Source organism: Ptychodera flava, chromosome 2 (assembly GCF_041260155.1).
Source record: "Ptychodera flava strain L36383 chromosome 2, AS_Pfla_20210202, whole genome shotgun sequence".
Classification (NCBI taxonomy): domain Eukaryota; kingdom Metazoa; phylum Hemichordata; class Enteropneusta; family Ptychoderidae; genus Ptychodera; species Ptychodera flava.
The window spans coordinates 7,680,513-7,705,092 of record NC_091929.1 but is presented as its reverse complement, the minus strand read 5'-3'; the positions used below and the strand labels follow the sequence as shown (position 1 = coordinate 7,705,092).

General features: G+C 35.0%; 2 protein-coding genes and 1 long non-coding RNA gene across 3 annotated transcripts in view; 2 read left to right on the top strand and 1 right to left on the bottom strand.

Annotated features, from left to right (window-relative positions):
- The first annotated feature begins 89 nt into the window (after positions 1 to 89).
- On the top strand, positions 90 to 4,450 carry LOC139124200 (sushi, von Willebrand factor type A, EGF and pentraxin domain-containing protein 1-like). The gene is made up of 5 exons (XM_070690341.1): positions 90 to 170; positions 1,280 to 1,304; positions 2,444 to 2,662; positions 3,921 to 4,160; positions 4,434 to 4,450. Exons 1-5 carry the CDS (start codon positions 108 to 110, stop codon positions 4,448 to 4,450), a joined length of 564 nt encoding a protein of 187 aa, XP_070546442.1. The 5' UTR covers positions 90 to 107.
- A 279-nt stretch (positions 4,451 to 4,729) lies between these two features.
- Positions 4,730 to 10,428, top strand: LOC139124189 (uncharacterized). Its single transcript, XM_070690333.1, has 8 exons — positions 4,730 to 4,796; positions 5,457 to 5,547; positions 6,138 to 6,466; positions 7,001 to 7,112; positions 7,753 to 7,880; positions 8,256 to 8,490; positions 8,943 to 9,034; positions 10,393 to 10,428. The coding sequence occupies exons 1-8, from the start codon at positions 4,749 to 4,751 to the stop codon at positions 10,426 to 10,428; spliced, it is 1,071 nt and encodes a 356-aa protein (XP_070546434.1). The 5' UTR covers positions 4,730 to 4,748.
- Positions 10,429 to 15,433: 5,005 nt separating this feature from the next.
- Positions 15,434 to 24,580, bottom strand: part of LOC139152680 (uncharacterized) — a 115,943-nt gene continuing 106,796 nt past the window's right edge. Inside the window, exon 5 of the long non-coding RNA XR_011556681.1 lies at positions 15,434 to 15,540. This is a non-coding gene — a long non-coding RNA (uncharacterized lncRNA). The remainder of the gene's footprint in view (positions 15,541 to 24,580) is intronic.

The window sequence follows — 24,580 nt, the reverse complement described above, 5'->3', positions numbered from 1 at the left end:
TCGCATAAAGTATCTGTAATTAGTGGTTTCCTGCGCGCGCATCACAAGTAAAAATCATCATATGAAAAGTTAAAAATACTCGCATTTTGAATAGTTTAACATATCCCATGTTCGTTTCATGGTGCATCGCCATGAGTACAACGTTAATAACGCTCCTGTCACTATTACAGGTAAGTTAAGTTTTGAGTATTCATATATTAACTTTTCTAACTTGTGCTTCCTGTGTTAATGTGTTAATGCGTTAATGTTAATGTGGCTTACGCATGCAGAAACAATTGTAAGCCTTTTCAGAGCTATGTCTGCGCACTGTCATTTTCATTACCTTTGTTTGCATGTTTGTCTGTTTGATGTGTGTGTATGAATATATGTATGCAAGCTCATAACCACATATGTACATGTATGTTCGTATGTACATATCGTACATATGTACATTATTCGCTCGGTGCGTTTTCTCACGTCGCGCCGTGTTGTTTTTACAGTGTTTTCTCTTCGTTTGTAAACATTAAACTTGTTTCAAACCAGACTTGTGTGTAGCGTAAACCGACTGCTGTTCATAATTTCCTCCTGTCGGTGAACTTAGCATCTGATCTATCTCATTCTCCTTTAGTCAGAACTGCCATTGAATGACGTCATCCGCCATGATTGACACAGGGAAACGAAATGAGACTTAATATCATATCACGAATTTTCTGATTCGCAGTAATGCTGAAAGTGAACAATCGTATAGCAAGTCATTGTATTTCATGGAAAATAGACCTATCGTGTTAGAATTTATTGTCGCAGTGATAGAATATAATACACTAGTTAAGATGAAATAAATAATAAGTGATAACACATGATAACAAAACCAAGATCACAATTTGTTGCTCGCCGAGGGAATGGTGCTGTTGGCGGTAATATTAATGATCGTGAACACGAAATCGAAACTAATGACAAAAATAAGCTAGTGCGTGTATTAGCCTACTTTGAAAAGGAAAAACAAGGAGTATAGACGCAGTGAATTTTTCCATCCGATTCGAACTCACATAGTACGGCACCCAGAAACCTAGCCATCTCGGTCAAAAACGCTCTAGCAAAGTGCATTTCTTTCTCAACTTGCTATTATAAGCCCATTTTGGGCGATTCATACAGCACAACTCTATAATGCTGATGAAAATTTACGTAAAGAAATTAATTTCATCGAAATCACTGTCTTTTTGCGCTAGGTAACATTGAACACATTATATAGCTGATAGGCGACTTCAATTAAAGTGTACACTTCATCTTTACTGAATTTCAGATTTTCTCTGTAGGACTCACTTCACGTAAGTATTTGATAATATTGTTCTTCAAGCGATTTGATTTTTGTCAAGCAAAACTATTGGTCAGAATGATGTTCTTTCAAAATACACAGTACGATTAAGCATCATAAAAATCTATAAATATGACATTAAACTGGTCCAATAATCACTATCATTCAAGGTAATACATTACCAGGTGCATGGGACATTTCAGATTTACAAATTTAAAGCTCCATAAGCTGCATCTTTTGGCTATTTTTTCACAACCTTTGTTTTGTGGTTTCCCTACACTTTCTGCATTGAATCCCTAAACTGTAATTTAATGCCAAGTATTTAGCATATCAACACAACCTATATGAGTATAATCTACATTGTTATTGTGGAAAATCGTATTCAAGTCCAGACTAAAATTCATTTGTAAACAATAAACAATGATCACTATACACATGAAGCTGTGTTGACAAAAAGAATACTCGAAATTTTAGCATGACAAACGGATAAGGGTCAGACACGGTAGTTGATATACAGAAGCAGAATACTGAAAAACTTGCCACAAGTTACAGCTTATGTCCCTTTAAGTAGGACCATCCTGAACCACTGATAGTTAGTGGCGGTACCAGGTGTCCGGAATGGGTAAGCGTACCCTGCTAGCATGCTACACCCGTCAGGATTGGTCCCAAAATTGTCTAAATATTGTATGAAAAGATACAGATATAAATCACTGTAATAAGTCAAAGCCGGGAATGCTGTCGCTAATCATTTGAGTGACCGAGGTGTCATATTTGGCCAGAATAAAGAAGAAGCCCGGTAATGCTCACGTTTCCAGCATTAAAATAGATGAATGAGGAACAGTTTGTGATTCATTTCAATTTTACATGAAATACATCGTACGAGGGCGTGCCTCAGAAATATTCTCAATGTTTTTTCATTTTATTGTCTTGTCTTTTCCATTTCTTATGCCCAAATTCAAATACCTAATGAGGAAAGAATATCCGTAACTATGCTTAATAAAGTGAACCATTTTACTATGGAAGAAGATATATGAGTATTTGTCGTTCCATCAATATTCAACATTATACTTTTTAGGTTGTTTATGAAGATTAGACTATTGCAGGTCGTTCATAAAGATGAGTTTTTCTGCTTTCGCTCCACCCTACTTTTAGCATGCGGTACTATCCGTGAAGGTTTCGATATAGCAGGCTACGATATGTTCGGAGGGCAGGGCAATAATACCAATAACGCAGAGGAGTGTTGTCAGACGTGCAAGGGTACTCCAGGATGCAAAGGTTGGACGTGGAGTAGTGACGGCGGGGGATGCTATTTGAAAAGCGACGAGGGGGAATTCGGAGCCACCGAAATTTTTACAAGTGGGCTGATAAGAGGTAGGAGTTCAAACAGAAAAGCTTACAATAGCGTTTAACGTACTTAGCGCCTCGAAAGTAAAAAGGTTAAACTTGCTCAAATTTGCTCTGTTAAACGACTCGTATATATATATCTCTTTCAAAATCAAGAATGAAAATCGATGGGGGAGACAGTTTAATTTTGGTACTAGATCAAGTATTCAACGTTTCCCGACACTTGTAATTCTAAATATCCGCTTTCTCTGTGTTAACAGCATGGGACAAATAACATTATCAATTTTCAAAAAAAATAAGCCTGCAAAAGTTCATTCTTTCCATAAGCTTCGAATTAGCCCAACAATTGCTAGATCAAAAGGCTTTTCACAGTTTTAGTCCAAATATCTGTCCCAGATGTACATACCTCAATGCCTCTTTTCCCTAAAGAAAAGCTTGCATGAAGAGGATGACATATTTCTCAAAGTCTTTTAATAGTGACCAAATATGATTTCCCCCAACGACTTCATATGAACTGAGAATGTTTATTTTTATATACGGTAGATTTTCCATACTAAAAGTTTGTTAATTCAAACATTTGTTCGTCACCGTTTGATAATGATTATGAGTGTTTGTTTCTATCCTCCATCACACTTAAGCTTGTACCGAATAGTTATTAGTATACTCACGGGCCATGAACTCGACTAGTCCTTTTAGACTATTTTCATGGCCCCCACCAGATTTTACAATATTGCGATGTTCTTTTCTTTTCTTGACTTTGTACAATTTCAGTAATACACAGTTTTTCTGATAATTTTCATTATTGTACATACTGTGAAGCATCTGGTGAAATAAAGCATTCATTCATTCATTCATTCATTCATTCATTCATTGATAATGATTGTCACGTCACGTGACAGTAGTAGAATGCTCCTCTGCTAACAAAATGCAAAGCTTCCTAGCTATACACCCGAAAGACTCTCCAATTTTGTACACATGTAACACTTTTTTAGTTTAACATTTATTCATTCGTAAGGAAATAATACATTGTGAGTTTAGACATTTGCTGCTACTGATTTATTCACTAGTCATATAACCGAAAGATGAAATCAATGTGAAACAGCATAATTGCAGAAATTATGGTAATACAGGTGACAAAATCATCAACTATATCTAGGCTCCGGTCTCTTGAAGATTAGTGTAATATTATTTGCCCCCCCCCCCCCCCGTGAAGGTATAGTCAATCTATTAGCCATGCGACAAGCAAAAGTACCAATTGTGTTGTTTTGCATGTATTTTCCAACAGACATTGATAAGCCCGACATTCATTGTCCGGCGGACATTTTGACTACCGCATTTATTGACAACCCGACAGTTTCAGTGACATGGCCACTTCCTTATGCCACTGATAATTCTGAATCTGTGCAAGTCCAAGGAAGTCATGATCCTGGAAGCGATTTCTTCATCGGAAGTACCGTCGTGACTTATGAAGCGACAGACCCTTCTGGCAATATGGCTGTGTGTTCGTTCACAGTGGTAGTTGAAGGTAAATCAGACTGTATCTTTTTGAGTCAGTTTACTTGTCTCCGTAATATTCAAAAATTGGAAACTTTGAGAATCAGAAACAAATCCTTGCTTATTTGAAGTTATAAAATTTACAGTGCCTTTTTATTTAAATGCCGCGTAGATTACTCAGCAAATCAGTCTTGTGTGCGGGTTTCAATTTCGTACATGTATCTCGATTAAATTTCTAATAAATTTATGTCATGTTATTTTGGTTTTTGCGTTGGTACTTCCGAGACTATATTGATTATTAAAGGTACAGCCACAGGATGAAACACAAAGTTATCACGCAGTGTCTTTCGATTTTGATTTTGTGGAACATTAAAATACATATGAAATCTGAGGTGTGTTGGTTTTAACTGGCATCAGTGACGTGTAATTGTCAGCATCGAGATTGAGTTAAGGGTTCAAGTTGTGAAATTCATCTATTCATAATGTTCATAGTATTTTCGAGTATTATCATAATTGTTTTCTTATATATGCTAAAATATGTAAGCCTGTTGGTTCGTGAACACTAAAACTTATCATTTCAATTCTTTTTTTCCTTTCAAACAAAGCAAAGATCCCAGCAATGTTCACCGCTTCAAATGGGACTGAATCGAGCCTCTCAGCACGTGAGGTAAGAATTGAAGAGGGTTTTACAATGTTTAAGGTAGAACGCGCCTCGGGGAGAGATAGTCGGACTCTCAAACTTTTTCAACTCCTTGGCGATCTACCATTTGTGGGGGTTCATTTTAAAGCCCTCGATATAAGAAAACTTTTCATCGTCTTAATTTTTCGAAATTCAAAAATTTAATTTTTCTAGATAGAGTTAGCACAGGGATGGTGGCCATTTTGACTTACAAATATCGGTAAATCTTGGACAATTTGTTTCTCCGATGCAAAAATTCGCACGGTGACGCCAATTTTTATTCTTGATTGTGAAAGAGAAAGGTTGAAACATTCGTTGAGAAAAGTTTGAGCTAAATTTTAAGTCTTTCACTTTCGAGGAGAATATTCCTTAGGTTATATTCACAAAATTCGGACATCGATAGTAAGTACTCAATAAAGTATTTGACTTTTTCCTCCTTACTTAAGCATTTTAAGCACTTGTATGTTTGTGTTATTGGTTAATTCTTCATTAACGAGATACACTTGTTCACAGTATGATAAGTGATGAGCTAATTAGAAAATTAAGGTAAAACAGGGATGCGTCTGGAAAAAAGGTTTATGTTCCTTCTCAATTAAGTGACATAGCGGAGGGACAAAACCATTGACTTTTTAACGTTCACTTCAACAGGTCATCGAAATTTTCAGCAAAGTGTCGAACGCCATTTCTGGTCTTAACAAGGCAAATGTATCTCAAAACGAAAGTCAATCAATCGCCACAGGTAAGTAAAGTCGTACACCAGAAGTGGAGGGATGTTACTCACAGGAAGATTCTCCATTTGTGGTGTATTAGAAGATTTATACTGTCTATGATCTCATAACATTGAAAATTCACAATGTTCTCTGATGCGTCCAGTTTGTTAACAAGATAAACAAGAATCTGAAAACCAATTAAGTCATTCAAATTATTATAATAAAGGTATGTTTTATATATTTCTGCGGAGCATAAGACACTTCCAGGCATTCGAGTTATGTGCACGTAATGTGTTTTCAATAAAGATGGCATCGGCTAATGCATGAAATATGTTTTCTGAGGGGCAACAGTTCTATACTACAAGACCCATACGGCAGAACGGCTTGAGTAGGCTTATCGGTAAAAAACACACCCTATGTTTCAATCTCTAGCCTATGCCTCGCTCTCACATAGAAAGAACTCGATATTCTGACAAGATTGATCATTTTACATCTGTATGTTTTTACGGTAGGTTTTAATTTGTAGACAGAAGACGCCACACTTTATTAGCCATTTTTACGAAGTTATGGAACTGAGACATTCGATTTGTTGTAACTTTGTGCTTTGCCATGCTTACAGAGGTTGTACATGTAGTGGACATGGCAATTCGAGCGTTCTGGTCTTCGTCAGCGATGACTGGCGCCACCACCGATGAGAAAAATCAGGTGACAAATCAAATGCTGGAAAGTGGAGACGACATCGGAAAATTTGTTCTTCACAAGACACAGCCTGGCAGCGGTCCTGTGATATTGGATACACCATTACTTCGATTGAACTTAGAAAGTGACTTAGCTGGCAGTCTTTCAAACACTTCCATAACATTGGGAGATGGGAATGGCTTCGTCCTTCCAGCAGCAGACAGATTTTTCCCCAACGTGACAATGCTAGAAGGACCATTATATAGAATTGTGAGTATAGTCTTTTTGGTCACAGAAGGGTATTAAAACAGGGAAATTATTTTTTAGTCAAAGAAAGGTAAACGATTATTTGGTTTCAGTTAATGTCACCATCGTGAATATGAGTGTTGTAGTTTTGACTGTTTATTTTCATCCTTTGTAAACGTCATGGTTCATGTTAAGAAATGCCATGGTAAGCTTTCACATGTTCACTGTAATCTGAGAAAATGAACAAATATAAAATTTCGTACATGAAATTACACTCCTTTTCCTTGACCAATTCTACTAACATGAGCTCCCTCTGGTAGCTTGCAGGCTTGTTTTTCTTTTGTGATTAATGAGAATGAATGCGAGCTGATCACTTCAAATCTCGGCGTGTTCGTTGATCAAGTAACTCTCAGTGGAATAACATTCATGGAGTTCTTCAATGAGAACGTTATGCTTGGCCGTTATGTTTATAACTGAAGGCGCCTCCTTCTTGAAGATAACGTCAACATCTTTACTGTACACAAAGACTGTAACATATCCCTTTACTGTACTGTACAGGTGAAACGTTTCAAAAGACGGTCACTGCCAAGAGACGATGCTGCAAACGCTGTTCCAATGAATGACATTCTCTCATTGACGTTTACAGACACAGAAGGCAATGAAGTAGAAGGTAATATTTACGTTACATGCAAATTATTTGAGATATTGATCAAAAGTTATTATCATGAAAGATAAATATAATGTCAGGCATTATATGTATATAAGCTTTTTTTATCTTGTGAACGATAGATACTGAGGTATTGAAAAATAAAAGTTTGTTAAAAAGAAATATTGCATGGTCTGCAAGCATGATGTATTCGTGTAATTAATAAAAGAAGAAAATGTCAGGCAGCCAAAATGTGTCATAGCCACCATATAATATAATTGATTGTGTATAAAGTTAACTATGTCCATAGAATACTTAAATATGAAAAATGCACATGTTTAGTATTTCTGATCACCTACCACAGCAACTTTAATAATAATTTTATAAAACGAAATTCATTTTGTAATTCAATTTTTGATTCTTCGAAAACTGATATTCATTATGGTAGATACGGAGATGTTTCTCGAATGAAGAGTGGTAACATTCCTAGCTTTAACTCATGGCGGATATTTGATGGCTTGCCAAATTTCTCGACGAGTTTAGCATGACTATAGAACACGCTTACTCATTTCACATTACCCCATTTCTGTTTTCATTTTGTATTTGGGTCCTCAGAACCGATAAAACGATTTGATGTTTCGAACTCTCTCTTTTCTCTCTCTAGTAAATGATACAAATGATGACATTCAAATTATGATTGCAAGTGATTTTCCGTCCCACCAAGCGCATACCCTGATTGAAAGTCTGTATCTTGAAGAGAACAATGTCACCTACTTTGGAGTGGTTTTAAAGGTGGGTACATTAGTGAGACATTTGACGTTTTCCTGTTATTGCAAGCTATATTCATCGCCGCCTAGTTCTCTGTACGCCTATGTCTTTGCATGTATGTATGTCTACCGGCATACGTGTTAGCTGTTTGCGTATGTATGTATGTATGTATGTATGTATGTATGTATGTATGTATGTATGTATGTATGTATGTATGTATGTATGTATGTATGTATGTATGTATGTATGTATGTATGTATGTATGTATTACTTTCTTGGTGGTGATGATTAAAAGAATCTCTTAAATTGACTTTTCACGGATTCTTTCAAGTCTGACTTTAAAAATTATTCCGTCTTTCTTTAAGTCCATCACACTCAACAATGATTTTCCTTTTCCAGGTGTCATATTCACATCATGCTATCTTAATCGTGTTCAACCCGGAAATTACTGGATCTCTTTACGGGAATACAACTGCATACATCTTCAAGGACGTTGTTAAGTATTCGGGTCGTTACCATGGCTACCAATTCTCTCTGGATGTCAATTTCAGCGGAAACTATTCAAGCATTTTTATCCCAGAGGACTACTTTACGACGACCGGGGAATACTACCTGACTTTTACCATTCCAGGGAGTAAGTATGATTTCTATTTATGTCATGCTACTTGCCATCCTCAATATAATATTTATTTTAAAGGAATATTAATTGGCTCCGTTAGCAGTAGCAGCTGCTTAAATTCGGACATAGCTGTGTTTTTGTAATGTTCCCATTATTGAAGCAATAATGTACACCTTTCCGGCCTATAATGGACGATAGCAAACTTTGCACGACGTAATGTACGGGGCGAAACCGAGTACATGCTACCGTCCAATATTGGCTGGAAGGGGTACATTATTGTTATTATTTTATAGTTTTGGCAATACCAGTAAATTTGTAGAAGTATAAAATATCCGGGGCCACAATGCTTGATAATCGTATGCATTGTCAGTAATGATATGAGGTTATGACATCACATAATTTACTTGTATTGACAAAGGTATTATATAATATAGGATAACATATGTCTTAATGAAATCAATTTGCAGGGCAGGAAGGAAATATCTCAGTTGCCATTAAAGAAACAGTGTGCAATTACATGGACAAGCAGACAACTGCCTGGGATAGTAATGGATGCAAGGTATACCGTTTTTCCTTGCTTTTGGTTTTCGAACAAGAAATTGAATCGCTTAAATCACGTGTAAAGAATAACTAGTCTTACTTGAAAAAAAAAGAGATTTGTCACACATATGCTTTCCAATAAGAAAAATATTTACTTCAAATGCTATTGGCATTCATGGCATTCCGCGCAGAAATTTAATTCAACATATCACATCCCTACAGGTTTTATGCCACGTCTTCTTATTTACGATTTTTTTAAATAAAACATATATTCTGCAATCAAAATTAAATATATCTTATCACATACCACGATGCTTCTGATTTTTGCACGACTTAAACGTATACTGTCACCTGTTCCAATTTTGCTACAGTTACCGTGGAAAGAGAAAATCTAACGAATCACAGATTTTAAGCGGTTGGCCACTTTTTTAAAAACAGCGCCCTCACATGAGCATTTTGAATACCAAGGAACACCCTTTTGACCATATATTGGAATATTTAGATTACAGGTGACTGTATACCTTTAAGGTGGAACACGCCTTATGGACAGATAGTATGACCCTAAAATTTCTACAATTGTTTTCTGATCTACCACTTGTTGGGGTTCATTTTAAAGCTCTTTGAGAAAGAAAGACTTTGTCAGGCTTAGATTTTCGAAAATCAAAAAAATTATAATTCCCCATAAAGCTAATAGAAGAATTGCGGCCATTTTGAATTTCAAATATCGCAAATATTGAGTGGTTGTTTAAATGTTACCAAACTTTGAACGGTTACCCCCGTTTTTTATTGTTCATTTGGTAAGAGAATGGTTGAAAGTTTCGTCGAGAAAAGTTTTAGCAAACGTTTAAACCTTTCACTTTCGAGGCGCATACTACCTTAAAATGCAGCAATTCATTTTGAAGTTTGCAGGTCTCCGACAAGTTTGTATTCAACATTTTGAACACTGAAATTGCTATTCTGTTATGTCAACGAATTTTATAGATTCTGCTTTGCCATCGAGAATATAATATATGGTTTTGTCAACTTCAGACTCTTCTATCCCGCATTTTGCAAGTTTGACTTCGTCAAGTGACAGTGACCTCTAAGTCGTGAGCAAATGTATTGCCATTTATGACACATACATTGTATTCTATCATATCGCTTCTACTCTAGGTGTCACCTGTATCGAACATGACAACAACCATATGCCTATGCAAGCATCTGAAAGAATAGGAATTTTTCACCCAAACGTGAAGGCAGACGAATGAAAAACGAAATAAAAACAACTTAGACTGCGACAAAAGAAGGATGATATACGACAGATAGAAAGCCATTGATACAAGATGCATCTGGAAACCAAGATGAATCTTACATATGGAATGCTATGATTCTTCACAGGAAATGGTCTGTTCAGACTCACGGAAATCAGATTGATTGTTACTAGGTTTATTTGAATTCTGAAACGCTAGTCAATTAAATTTGCTGTTTAATACGTCATAATCCAATGAAATCTGGCCGACTTTATTAGGGCTACCTGTAAAAATAGAGAAAAATATAAAAATGAGATAAAAAATAATTGTTGCCAATATGTGTTCTGTTCATATATAGAACACAAGTCCTCGTGACTACCTTCACAGACAATAGAAATCCAAAATGTCCTGGCATTTAATATTGATTTCACAGAGAAAAAAACATGCAGGATTTGTACGGGGAACGCATATATTAAGTCTTCTTGTGAACAGGAAGAAAATATGGAAGAAAACCCAATATTCTGAATCACTCAACCGCGTGTGTTAGTGAAAACGATAATGTATTATTAGCGTCAAAGCGAGACGGAAAATTATCATCAAATATTTTAATTATTATTATGATTATTATTTATGTTGTTGTTGTTGTTGTTGTTGTTTTTGTTGTTCTTGCTCTTGTTGATGTTATTATTATGGTTGTTGCTGGAACGAATCCAAATTGACAACAGTTGAAAGACATTTTCTTCTTATGTCATTACATCTACCGTTGCTGTTCGGCAACTAGCTGTTTGCTAGTTAAAAAGAGGCTTTCAAACCAAAACTTAGGACTTATCCTCAACTTCAAACTAAAACAACCTTAATCTTAATTGGCAATCAAAATACGTGTAGTCTGGTATATTGCCGGTGAGTCATTGTATTTCTCACCTGAACACGATGTTAAACATTTGCTATTGGTTTTGAGAGCACTAAATTATTGATCTTCGAATGACCACATGTTAACTTTTATCGGTACAAAATTGTTAATGTACATGTTTTAATCCTGACATTCACATGTTTTAAGATAGTGTTCTGTTTTCTTCAATTCTAGAAAAAATATATAGTTGCATTAAAAGAGGACTAAATCAATCAAACATTGAAACGTTTTTATGGTTTGTTTCACAATTTTGCATTTGACAGCTCAAAATTATTGATATTAATGACTAAATCTGAATGTCGACATTAATTGCTTTTTGTAACATGAGAAAAATAGTAAATCTGCATAAAGGAGCAAATAGTAAATCAAATAATGAAACGTAATGGATGGTTTTTTGTTTACTTTGACATTTATTATTAAATTATTTCGATGCTCAATTTTAAGTCACTACATTTCAACACGACTTGGTTCAAGTATGTAAAGTCATTGCCATTGTGGAATTAGTCATTCACTTTTGAAATTGACGTTTTTACAGTCGCTTTTGTTGCATATTAACAGAACATAAATGGTCCATATATACTCGCGAACATTCTTCTTTGTAATGTAAACTAACAATGCCATAAAGTTAATAAACTCGACTTTTACGAACGTCAATAGTCATAACTCATTCATGTAACGTACATGTTTTTGTGTATTCATGGAATAATATTGTATAGACTCGCATCTTGTGACCTTCAGATAAACCAAGGAATATTTTCCTCTATCTCTATCATTCCTATGGTTATGACTTACCATTATACAACAGTCTTACTTGGTGTTCAAGTTCAGTTAAAATATTCATAGAGTCTATAATTGTTTGCAGCTTTTCTGATCAGGCAAATATTGCGTCATTTGCTTATGTCACTATAACTCTGATTTTGTGGCACAAATCTAAAATGTCACATCAGAATTCCCGGTCCTTATTTCTTACAACACAATACATACATATAGATAATTCTGTTCTGTAATCACATGTCTTACTACAGAAGGATGTCACGTGACTGGTGAATTGTGTTATGAAAACGTTGTAAGTGAAGCTTATGTAAACACACTTTCTATCGATACTGTGCCTTTAAGGTTACAGCGGCGTCATTTTGGTGAAAATGACTATATATTGTAAATATCAATATATCTAACAGCATTGCGTGATCAAAACTTAAGTCATTTGATTTTATTTGTCTGATTTTTCTACCAGAAGTCCATTTAGCCCTGTATGGTAGTGACGTGTGTCCTTCGTCCTGGCATTTCGTTTTCCATATGCTGTGGCCTATATGATGTTGGTAGTGGTAATTCCGTATTTTAAAAAAGTAAAGGCTGCAGGTTCACACACTGGTATTGTTGTACGACTAGGAGTGTAAAAGAAAGACCATAATGAGTATTCTCTCTCCCTCTCTCTCTCTCTCTCTCTCTCTCTCTCTCTCTCTCTGTACGTACGTACATGCATACATAGAAACATTGATAAATACATACATACATACATACATACATACATACATACATACATACATACATAGGCATACATAGACAGGCAAACATCTTACATGTATGCCGGTAAACATACTGACATACATGTAAAGATAGGCATACGAAGAGACAAACGGCGAAAAATATTGCCTGCAATAACAGGAAAACGTCAAAAAATCAAATTGTCAACCCTTTCAATCATTATCTGAAACGTTAGAGACAGGATGATTCATCTGTTTCCCCTCAATGATAAAATAAATATAGTTGTCTATGTCGATTTAAGAGAATAGGCTTCACTGTGTACGGAAAGAGGCATTCGGATCATATATATATAATATATATATATATATATATATATATATATATATATATATTATATATATATATATATATATATATATATATATATATATAATATATATATACACCGCAGTGCCTTCGAAATACCACGATTTATATTAAATACACTATCATAAGTGTTGTTTACGTTCTCTTATGTTGTGGTCCTCAGGACATGGTTTCATTGTGCTGACATCATAATAGTAGTATTGTTACAAAATTCAAAGTGAAAGAAAGCAATAACGTTGCAACGGGAAACCGTTTAACTCACCAGGTGACGCAGTGACTTGGTAACCATACCATGGAACTATAAACACCGAATTGTCCGTTGCTGGCGCTGTTGAAGGATGATGTCCCATTTCTCTCGTTCCGGATGCCAGATACACTTATAAAACACATTCCATTTCGTTAGTATTCTTTCCGTTACGGTCCAGTGTCTTAGCTTCTGGACTATATTTACAATACGCAAATTACAAAGGTCAAGTTTGAAAGTGATGTGGTATACTATGGCGTGATAAAAAGTAGTGTAAATATGTTGTAATACGTGGATAAGCCCATGACCATGACGTAAACATAACCTTAGACACATCGTCATTACACACGGCATGTGGTACACAAAAATGAAAATTTTTGCGGGTGGCAATTTTGCTGGAATATGAGTAGAGTTGCAATTCATCATTTTTAGCTACTATAGTATGTATGTATGTATGTATGTATGTATGTTTGTATGTATGTATGTATGTATGTATGTATGTATGTATGTATGTATGTATGTATGTATGTATGTATGTATGTATGTATGTATGTATGTATGTATGTATGTATGTATGTATGTATGTATGTATGTATGTATGTATGTATGTATGTATGTATGTATGTATGTATGTATGTATGTATGTATGTATGTATGTATGTATATCCGTTTGTGAGGCGTCCGTCCACTCAAATATCTTGAGAACCGCAGTACTTACTGATTTGATATTTGTTGTGTAGATGAAAAATATGATTTTGAGAAACTATTTTTTTTAATTTTTTGATATTGTTGAAAATAGGCAAATTAATGCCAAAAAAGGTGTTTTGGTAAAAAAATCTTCTTCGTAACCGCTGGTCAGACAGCTTTGTTATTTGGTTTATAGGTCCCTAGGGATAACCCAACTTAGATTTGTTCAAATTGTGATGAAATATGCAAATGTGTATTTTTAAGGAATTTTTTGTCATTTTTGGTCAAAATTTGACTTACATTGTATGGAAATCTTGTACTGTATAAACCCTATCAATTCACCAGAAAAAATAATTAATATGATTTTAAATAATTGAATTAATTAGGAAATCATCAAAGCCAAAATAATTTTAGTGTTGAATTATCAGAAAGTTCAACTTTTTTGACAGTTCATAGTGAAATGCTTACCATCTTGGAGGATTAAAACATGTAAAGGCAACTTTCCTGAATCCCAACTTTGATATATTCTGAACTACCATTTATGTTGTCTAAAAGAAATTGCTCATAATAGTTTGTCATGATAAGGTTGTCAAATAAATAGAGATAGAGAAAGTTATAATTTCCATTTATGGTTGACTTGGTAAATATAAAATAAATTACTTTTTGAGGAAAAAAATAGAGTGGTCAATTAAAAGAGTGGTCAAAGTGATGGGTTTTTATGGTAAAGCTGGGCTGTAAGATTCCTCATATGCTATTTATAGCACTTATGCAATCTGTGTAAACAGTGCAATGAAAGTGTAATATGATTCCTTATAATGCTTTTGATGACCTTGAACTTCTTAAGTTTCAAACATTTGTCTCTTCAGTGTGCTTTCTCTAAGTACGTACAGTCTCAACTTATTAAACAGAACTTACTTACAATGTTAATTTGAAAGTTAAAATGTGCTTGGTTAATAGGATGAAAATACTGATATTAAAAGATAACCAGCTCAAGATTCTTTATAACCTGACAGATATGCTGTTTTTTATGACGTAAATCTTGATTTAAGCAAGTCTTGTTTACTTTAATTAGAATGTAATTAACTCTCGTTTATTTGCTATTATAGACTAATATAGTTTGATGAAATATGCAAATCTGTATTTTTACGGAATTATTTTCCATTTGTGGTTAGGCCATCCTGAAATGAGCTATCAAAGATATCCACCTTCTTCATCAATACATGTGTCACAAAAGGTTTTTCTCTACATAACACAGCAGAGCTCTGTCAACTGTTGAGTCGCTTGTTTTTTCAAAACCGCTGGTCAGACAGCTTTAATATTTGGTTTACATGTCCCTAGGATGACCTTAGTGAGATAATTTCATACAGTTAGGAAATACTTAATTTTGTATCCATGTCTATAGTAGCTTCAGGGACTTTGGCCCTATGTGTTCTTTCTTTAAACGTGCTGTGAGAGATGTTATCAACCTACCACTGCAGTGTTTGTACTTCGTTGACCAAAAAGCCTGTTAATGCAAGATCCGTAGGTAATGTAATGATAGATATCACGATGTTTGCGACAGCAAGTAACAGGAGCAGTGAGTTTAAAGCGACGTCAGTTTTTGCCTGTAAGAGAAAATCTTTATCAGGCTCGAGATGAAAACAGAGTTGGCAATCACATCAGTCAGAGTAATCAATTTCTCCAACGTACTTGTAGCAGCAATCATGGTTGTTGTGTACAGTATGTTTGTATGTTACTGACGTAAGAAGTATTTAAAACAAATCATGCGTAACTTTCAAGCCAAATAAAGATATTTCTCTTTCTGTACATCGGCAGTGCCGTGTTCTAGAGTACAAAACTTTATATGCATCAAATGAGACTGTGGCATGCATAAGCAACAAAATAAGCCATTTATTGATATCATTGCATTGAAGTTTTTGTAATAGAAACGTATGTACCCTCCCACTGTTTTGATGACCTCAATAAAAAACAACAAACAATAACAAAAATAATCAACAAAAATAAGCCAAGAGATTTTCTTCTTTTGCGGATCTAAATTCGTTTTTGAACAAATCTGTGTTTAATTGGTCGAATGATAGCAATATCAGAACGCCAGACGCTTCAGTTTCAGTTATCCCTGTGACCTATAAATTAAACGCTTGTCAGTTTTTCTGAATTGTTTGCAAGATAGTTCAATATTATTTGAATACAAAAATTATCAATTAGTGTGATCCCTATTATCATCGTAAGGTATCAAAATCTATCAGAGTATCGCAAAAAAATGATATGACTCAATAGATGTTTGGTTATTTCGTCGTGACGAAGACAACTATCAGTAATTGCAAGTGCAAAGCAAACAAAAAATATTAAAATTGGTGTGAAAATGGAGGCTGAAAGTATACAGAGAGCCCTCGAGGTCGTAAGCTGAAGGAAAATCGAAAACAAAAGAGTTTTAAATTCAACGGTTATCAACGGTTATCAAACAATATTTTTAATCAATTTTTAAATAAAATATCAAATATACACATATAGATGATGAAATCCAATCTTTGACATACTATGCATTGATGTGAAATCATAATATGGTGGTGTTCATATGGGATTGCAACCAGCATGCCTTGCTACTTCACGTTTTTCCTCTCTTGTATGTATATATATATATATATATATATATATATATATATATATATATATATATATATATATATATATAAAGATTATAAAACACTGGCATAGATAACCTAAGTTTAATCAAGGGCATCTCGTCGGTCAAATTATACGCTCCGCTTCTACCGAGGTTTTGGTTGAAATGTACGGCATATCGTTGCTGTTAGCTCCTCCGGGTCACGGTTGCTCTTAATGGATTAGTTTTATTCTGTAATTTGCATATCATATCAAGAAAATTCCTTAGAACAGTGACACACGTCAAGTCTAGAATGGTTGTGTAAATATTTCAGTGAATAGATAATCTTAGAATTTTCTAGATAACCTGTTTTAGTTAAAAATTTCGGGCGGTATAGTTTGTTAGTTCGTTAATTAGCTAGCCACATAGACTTGATAATTTAGTTCCTTGAACTTGGAACTGGATTCAGAAGAGTTTCGTGCGATTAGCTATAGAGAAGGACTAATTTTCTTGTCATATGGGCGGCTGTGTTGAATCGATCACTTAGAATTTGTTTTAGACAAAGTTCCTTGTACTTCCCCATCTAAATTAAGCACTATGATCTTACTAAGATTTAACTTCTTTTTAATCAGGAACATAATCACCTAGGCTTAGCTATCTGTTTAAATAATTTGTCTGGAAGAAAATAGCCGACTTTACCGCCTTTTGCCTGTCGTAAACAGTATAATTTTAATCATTACATTATCCAACAGCCAACAGGAACAAGGCACTATGGATATTAACTGCTTTGGATTCAACTTGCATTTAATTATCATGCGTTATTACAGTTCAATGTCTTGTATTGGGTAGTAGTCAGCGTCAGGTCATCAGGAAATATCAACATAGTATTGCAACTTACTAATATTCTATTTCAAAACAGTATATGTACGTTCTCGACGACAAAAGTCAGATTTCTTTCTTATCTATTGACGAGTTTTCACAAAAGTGGGATGCATAACAACAAAAAATACTGTTGCAGGCTAGGGCGACATCGCAGGTAGAAACTATTTCCAAAAGAATGGCCTATCTAGCAACGTTCCAAGGAAAGAAATACCTGCAGCCAGCCGGAAAATTAATATCGCTGAATGTTTGAATTGTAACGCTACGCTGGGGAATAGGATAATGAAGAAGGGCTATTGTTTGTTTTCTTATTAAGTTGGATGTTGGTGACACTGTAGCGACTTATACTATCACGTTCCACAATGGTTTGATAAATGCTTTTAAGAGTGCAGGACAAGCATAGGGGTCCGTCAAAGCAATTAATTCTCAGCTAGCAAGTGAGATCACAACCCCATGAAAGTGCAAGTAAGACTAACGTTTGATGTTGTTTTCATTATTTTTATTTTGAATGAAAATTGCCAAGTTCCTATTTTATTCACAAAAAAATGTTGAAACAACAGTTTAGCTTGTCAACATAGCGTCTATATGTGTAAAATGCGTGGTGGTTTTTAGAGTTGAATTCTAGTCTGGACAAGAGTTCATTTGTCAACAATATCAACACAAGTGAAGCTGAATATTATACTTTGTATACCAATAAACTTTGGGAGTGGAACAAAAAATCATTGTTGACATAAAAAACAAAAATAGTAGAAAAATCATAAAAAACAAGCATTACTGGCCCTTTTAAGTATGCATTGTCTTGGAGCCTATTGATCTTTACTCAGGTTTAACTTCTTTTTAGACAGGAACATAATCACCTAGGTTTAGCTAGGTTATTAAAATAATTTTTCTCGAAGAAAAAAGCCGACTTTACCGCCTTGTTCCTGTCCTAAACAATTTTAATCGTTGAATTTGTCATGAATTGTGACCAAGTCAGCTATTTTGTTCCACGTATTTTCCGAAAATATCCTACAACTCAAAATCGATCATCTTTTTTACATTAAAATTTTTACTGACCCAAGGCCTTATGAGCATGTTGTGAGATTGTGTTTCTCCTGAAGACTTCTTTCTGAGATTTCCTAACGCCTTGTCTATATACAAGTATTCTGATAGATAAAATATCATGGATCTAATTAGCTAAGTGATATTTGTTTTGATCATACAAGTGCCGACTGGAGGGGAAATTGAGTATAAACGGTTCATTAATCAACCGCTTAATGATCGACTTAGTGATCAACTAATCGATTATTTATCCCACAGCCAACAGAAACAAAACACTGTAACTAGCAACTGCTTCGGAGTCAATTTGCTTTCAATCATAATGCGTTATTACAGTTCAATTTCTTGCATCGGAGAGTAGCCAGCGTCATGTCATCGCGACATATCAAGAACATTGTATTGCAACTTCGTTTTTGGTTTCGACACAGCTTGCGTACGTTCTCGAAGTACAAGAACCTTTTCACGTTTTACATCAATCGCGCGATGTCACGACGACACACACAAGAGTTCATTCTCATCTCCCTGACGAGTTTTTAAAAATGTAGAATGCATAAGAAAGTTATCGTTGTTTTGTTACAAGCAAGGAAGATATCGCAAGTGGAAACTCTTTTCAAAAGCATGACCTATCTAACAACGCTACAAGGAAAAATACCTGTAGCAAGCGGGAAAAATACGTATGGCTGTTTGAACTGTTATTCCCATTGACAAATAAGATAAGAACTAGTATAAGTAGTTTTCTCACAAATTTTATTCTGATTACACTGTATCTACATATACTACCACCAATAAATTCTTTGCTAACAACTTTATAGCCAAGGTATCAACGGGGGACAACATGGAGGCCTACATCGATCTCACTGATAACACTTTCATGGAACTTAAGTATCATATATCATTACTTTGTACTGGATGTAATTTTGTGTTATATCTATCTTTCAATCTACCTCTCTCTCTCTCTCTCTCTCTCTCTCTCTCTCTCTCTCTCTCTCTCTATATATATATATATATATATATATATATATATATATATATATAAAAATTCCTCTCGATATACATTTTCTAATGTTCTATCTCTTAAATAAGTGTGATTATGTAAATTAATGTTTTTACATTTGGCGCCTTGTATGCCAGAATCTAGAATAACAGTTAACGAGAAACCTATCTTATAATTGCTACCTTGTACAAAAATTCAAGCTTCTTTGTATGACGCTCATGAATAGCCACGTAATGTAAATATTTTGTACCAATCACTGTATCAGAAAATCGGAAGGATGCGAACCAGTCAGAGTAACTTTAACTATAGCCAGGATGATGTTATTATTTATAGCAAATGTTAGTATTTGTCTCTTGGCACACACCAGATAGTTATGACTGTCAGACAATATTTCTCTATCATTGTCGTCATTTTTTATGATACTTAGTTTGTTTTTCACCACATTGAATGCCGTTCCTTACCTTGCGTAATTCAAAATTAAATATGGTCCTTGCCTATGCAAACTTAAAGAGGGGTAAGCTATAGTTTGATTTATTCCCACAGGTTAAGATGCACTGTTGACTAAAAGTCTCTCAACACAATTGAAAAAACTTTGTTTTATTGAACATGTATTGCAGATTAATGTACACTTCAGATATATGACAAAGTACGCAAACGCTTTTTAATCAATGCCCCTAATTTATTTTCTATGTGATGGATAATAGATACATTTGAAAAAAATGCCAATACTCAAGTTTAACACCAATTTTTATTATGTGCACGTCTACCTTCAGTCCATGTAGGGCGAATAATTTGGTGTATACTGGCCATTGTCCATTATGGTACAATAGTTTGTTCCCAAAGTTTTCTCCCTTTCTGCGTTATAAAAGTTCACCATTTTCCCTTTTATATATCTTTCATCCTATTGAGTCCCATGTCTTAATTGACTTTCACACATATCAAAGGCTGTTGATACTTAGATTCCACACTTGAATTTACATATTCCAGCTCCTGACAATCACATTTAAAAGTGGTTGTTATGCTGGAGCAGTAACCAACCAGTTCAAATAACTTTCATTATGTCCAAACAATTTGACATTTTGACAAACTTCACATTAATGTCACATTATAAACACGAGGAGGTACAAAGGACGTCGATTCCCCGGGTCCTATATGTACATTAAAATTTCACTATGGTAAGGCCTTGCCAGCATGCTGTACAGTTTTTTCTATTCTAGGTTTTTTTTCGGAAAAATTTCTAACGTTTTTTCAACTAACAAATAATCTGATAGATACATGTATAACAAACCATCTTGGATCTAATCAGCTTCAGTGATAATGAAAACATATGTTTTGATCATACGAGTACCGACCCGACAAGAATTGGAGTACAAAAGGTCGATATATCAACCACTCGATGATCAATTAATCGAAAATTTATCCTACAGCCAACACCAACAAGACACTATAGATATTAACAGCTTCGGATTCAACTTGCTTTTAATTATCATGCGTTATTACAGTTATTGCAGTAGCAAGCGTCAGGTCATCGCGAAATATCAACATAGTATCGCAACTTACTAGTATTCTATTTCAAAACAGCGTATGTACGTTCTCGACGACAAAAGCCAAATTTCTTTCTCATCTCGTGACGAGTTTTCAAAAACGTAGGATGCATAACAATAAAAATTATAGTTGTTTTGTTGCATGCTAGGGCGACATCGCAAATAGAAACTCTTTTCAAAAGAATGGCCTATACAGCAACGCTCCAAGGAAAGAAATACCTGCAGCCAGCCGGAAAATTAATATCGCTGAGTGTTTGAATTGTAACGCTACGCTGGCGAATAGGATAATGAAGAATGCTATTGTTTATTTTCTTATAAAGTCGGATGTTGATGACACTGTAGCGACTTATACTATCACAACGGTTTGATAAAGTGAGCTCATAACCCAATTAAAGTGCAAGTAAGGCTAACTTTTGACGTTGTTTTCATTTTTTTCGATGCCAATGGCAAGTCCTTATTTTATTCCAAAACGAATGTTGAAATAACAATTAAGCTTGTCAATATAGCGTCTATATGTGTAAAATGAGTTGTGCTTTTTAGGGTTGAATTATAGTCTGGACAAGAATTCATTTATCAACAATAACAACACAGGTGAAGCTAAATATCATACAGTGTATACCAATAAACTTTGGGGAGTAGAACAAAAAATAATAGTTGACATAAAAAAACAAAAATAGTAGAAAAATAATCAAAAATAAGCATTACTGGCCCTTTTAAGTATGCATTTATTTTGAAACCTTGATATTTGCAAATGCTGCGATTTGTATTTTTTAATCATTGATTACATAAGGATCATGTGACGATCAGTTTGAATAAACGTCTTAAAAATCGAATGTATTTTCCTTTGACTAACATTGTGGCGTTCCTTGTCGAAATTAGCGCCAATGATTAACAACATAACGACCTCAAATAGATTATGATCGGAGATTGTTTCATCCTCTGTAGTTTTCTCTTCTACCGTCTTAACAGTGCATCAATAACAAGCCGGAAAATTTCACTTCATATGAAATTATCTAGAACCTCAAGCCAAAAAACCCAAAAAACAAAAAAATTGAAGACGCGCTTTCCAAGATGTGACTAATGCAACAGCTTCTGATCACGCAAATTTGAACAGTCGTCACAGCAGCCTTTGTACAGTGCAGGGGAAGGAGGTTTTGCACACTGATTGTCTCGTGATCCTTATTTGAAAAACAATGATTTCACAATATAAATCACAACATTAACCAATATCTAGGCTTTCAGAAAATGTAAGATTTTAGTGAGGTTACAAGCTCACTTAAGCTTTCTGCAGATAATTTATTACATTGAAGGGACTGATACTTGTCCTGGAACCTTGATGGAGTTTGTGTATGCAATCTTCCGCCAGAAAGCTGTGGACTTAGAAAAATACAATATCATTATACATCTGCGTCTGACGCGGAGTAAAATAACTTTTGGTGTTATTATAGAAATAATGGACGACGCCCTGACAATTACCTTTATTTATAGGCAAGGACTAGAGGAAGTCAAAATTAATTGGCTTGGCTGCCAAGCCCGTTAATTTTGGCTTTCCTCGAGCCGGCGCCTATAAATAAACGTAAATGGTCAGGGTGGAGTCGGTTATTTCCATTATATTATCAACGAACCCAAGAAAACCGTCAAAATGTACGAAAATTTCTCACGCGAAAGACAACGGGGCCCCAGAACTTGTGCAATGCGCGATGTACTATCACGCACGCTGTAAAAATTTTGCGAATCCGAAGCGAGTCCTGATATGTTCCCGAGGCGCATTCTACGTTTAGTACATTGACTGAAGTGTTTGCTGTGAGAGTTCAGTTGTGAGGGAATTACGATTCTTAACGTGAAAAGACTGCGAATAGAGCTAGACTAAAAGAATGTTGACACACAGCTGTGAAAACAGAGCTCCATTGCGAAAGAACACAATTACAGTCCACTTATATGTATGTAAGGTGTGTTGTTGGAGAACAACATCGTAATTGGATCGAAACCGCAGACGACTGTCGTAGTCTAAATGAGTATGGTAGTATGCGCCTCGGAAGTGAAAGTTTCTCAAACTTTCCTTAAGAAATCAAGAATACAAATCAGGATTACCCTGCCAATGTTGGTACTGGTGAAACAAATTACCAAAGATTTTGTGATATTTGAAATTCAATATAGCCGCCACCCCTTGTGTATGGAGAAAAAGTAAATTTTCGATTTTGGAAAAACTAAGACCGTAATAAGTTTTCTTACACCAAAACCTTTAAAATGAACCCCCACAAGTGGTAGATCAGAAGAGAATTGTGAAAGTTTGAGGGTCAAAATATCTGTCCGCGAGGCGCATTCTACCTTATGAATAGTGGAAAAATCGGGGCAGAAGAAGCGTGCCCTGCTTCAAATGCTCGTTGTTTTTACTTCCCTAGAAGCATGGCGCTACCCACACGATTCAATATAAAAACATGCTTAGAATGTTTAGACTGTATTCGACTCAGTCGTTGAGCTCACTCACTTTGATATCGATTTTGTCCATTTTTATACATTTAGTCCGTTTTCATTTAAACAGCGGAGAAGCATTATCTCAGAGCAAATGGGATTTAATATTTTCCCTTCAAAATCGATCTCATGTAATCAGACAAAAACATGTCGAGGATAGTAGGTAGGCCTAATCATTTATCATTCTGTGCACGGTACATGACAGAATCACAAAATACTTGTACTGTTTCAGAAAATAAGTTTCTCCGACTGATGCACATAAGGATTAAGCATGCCATATGAGGGCCCTGGGGAAGATAAGCATATTTACTGAAGCTTAGCAGGCTACCCTCGTATGTGCATAGTGTGATGTACATATAATTATGCCTTTAATTGGTGGTTCTCTGCGCGCGCATCACTGGTAAAAATCATCATACAAAATTAAAACACGCTCATTTGCAACAGTTTTAACATAGCCTATGTTCGGTTCATAGAGTGGACATGAGTAAAACGCTAATAACTCTCCTGTCACTATTACAGGTAAGTTAAGTTTTGAGTATTCATAAATTAACTTTTCTAACTTGTGCTTACTTAGTTAATAGGTGTCTTACACACAAAATTAGTAAGCTATGTCTCCACACAGTCAGTCATTCCATTACCGTTGTTTTTATGTTTGTCTGTTTGATGTATGTGTATGTATGCAAGTGCGCGTGACCACGTATGTACATGTATGTCCGTATGTACATATCATACATACCACAGATTTCCATTGAGAGTAACATTACGGAAAGATAGGAACAACATCATTGGTTTACATTTCATCTCGATTGGATTATGGAGCCACTAAAGTAATAAACAAAGCGCTATTTACCAAACTTTATCAGTGGAAAACATAGTCAACTCCTGCAAGACATTTTCTTCAAATGTTCAAATTTTGGTTTTTCATGATCTGACCATTTATGATACGGGCTAGTCTGATACAGAATGTGTTGATAAGCCAGGCATTAACGTTGCAGACTCATTTAATAAGTGTGTGTGAGTGGTCAACTTGTGTGTGTGTGTGTGTGTGTGTGTGTGTGTGTGTGTGTGTGTGTGTGTGTGTGTGTGTGTGTGTGTGTGTGTGTGTGTGTGTGTGT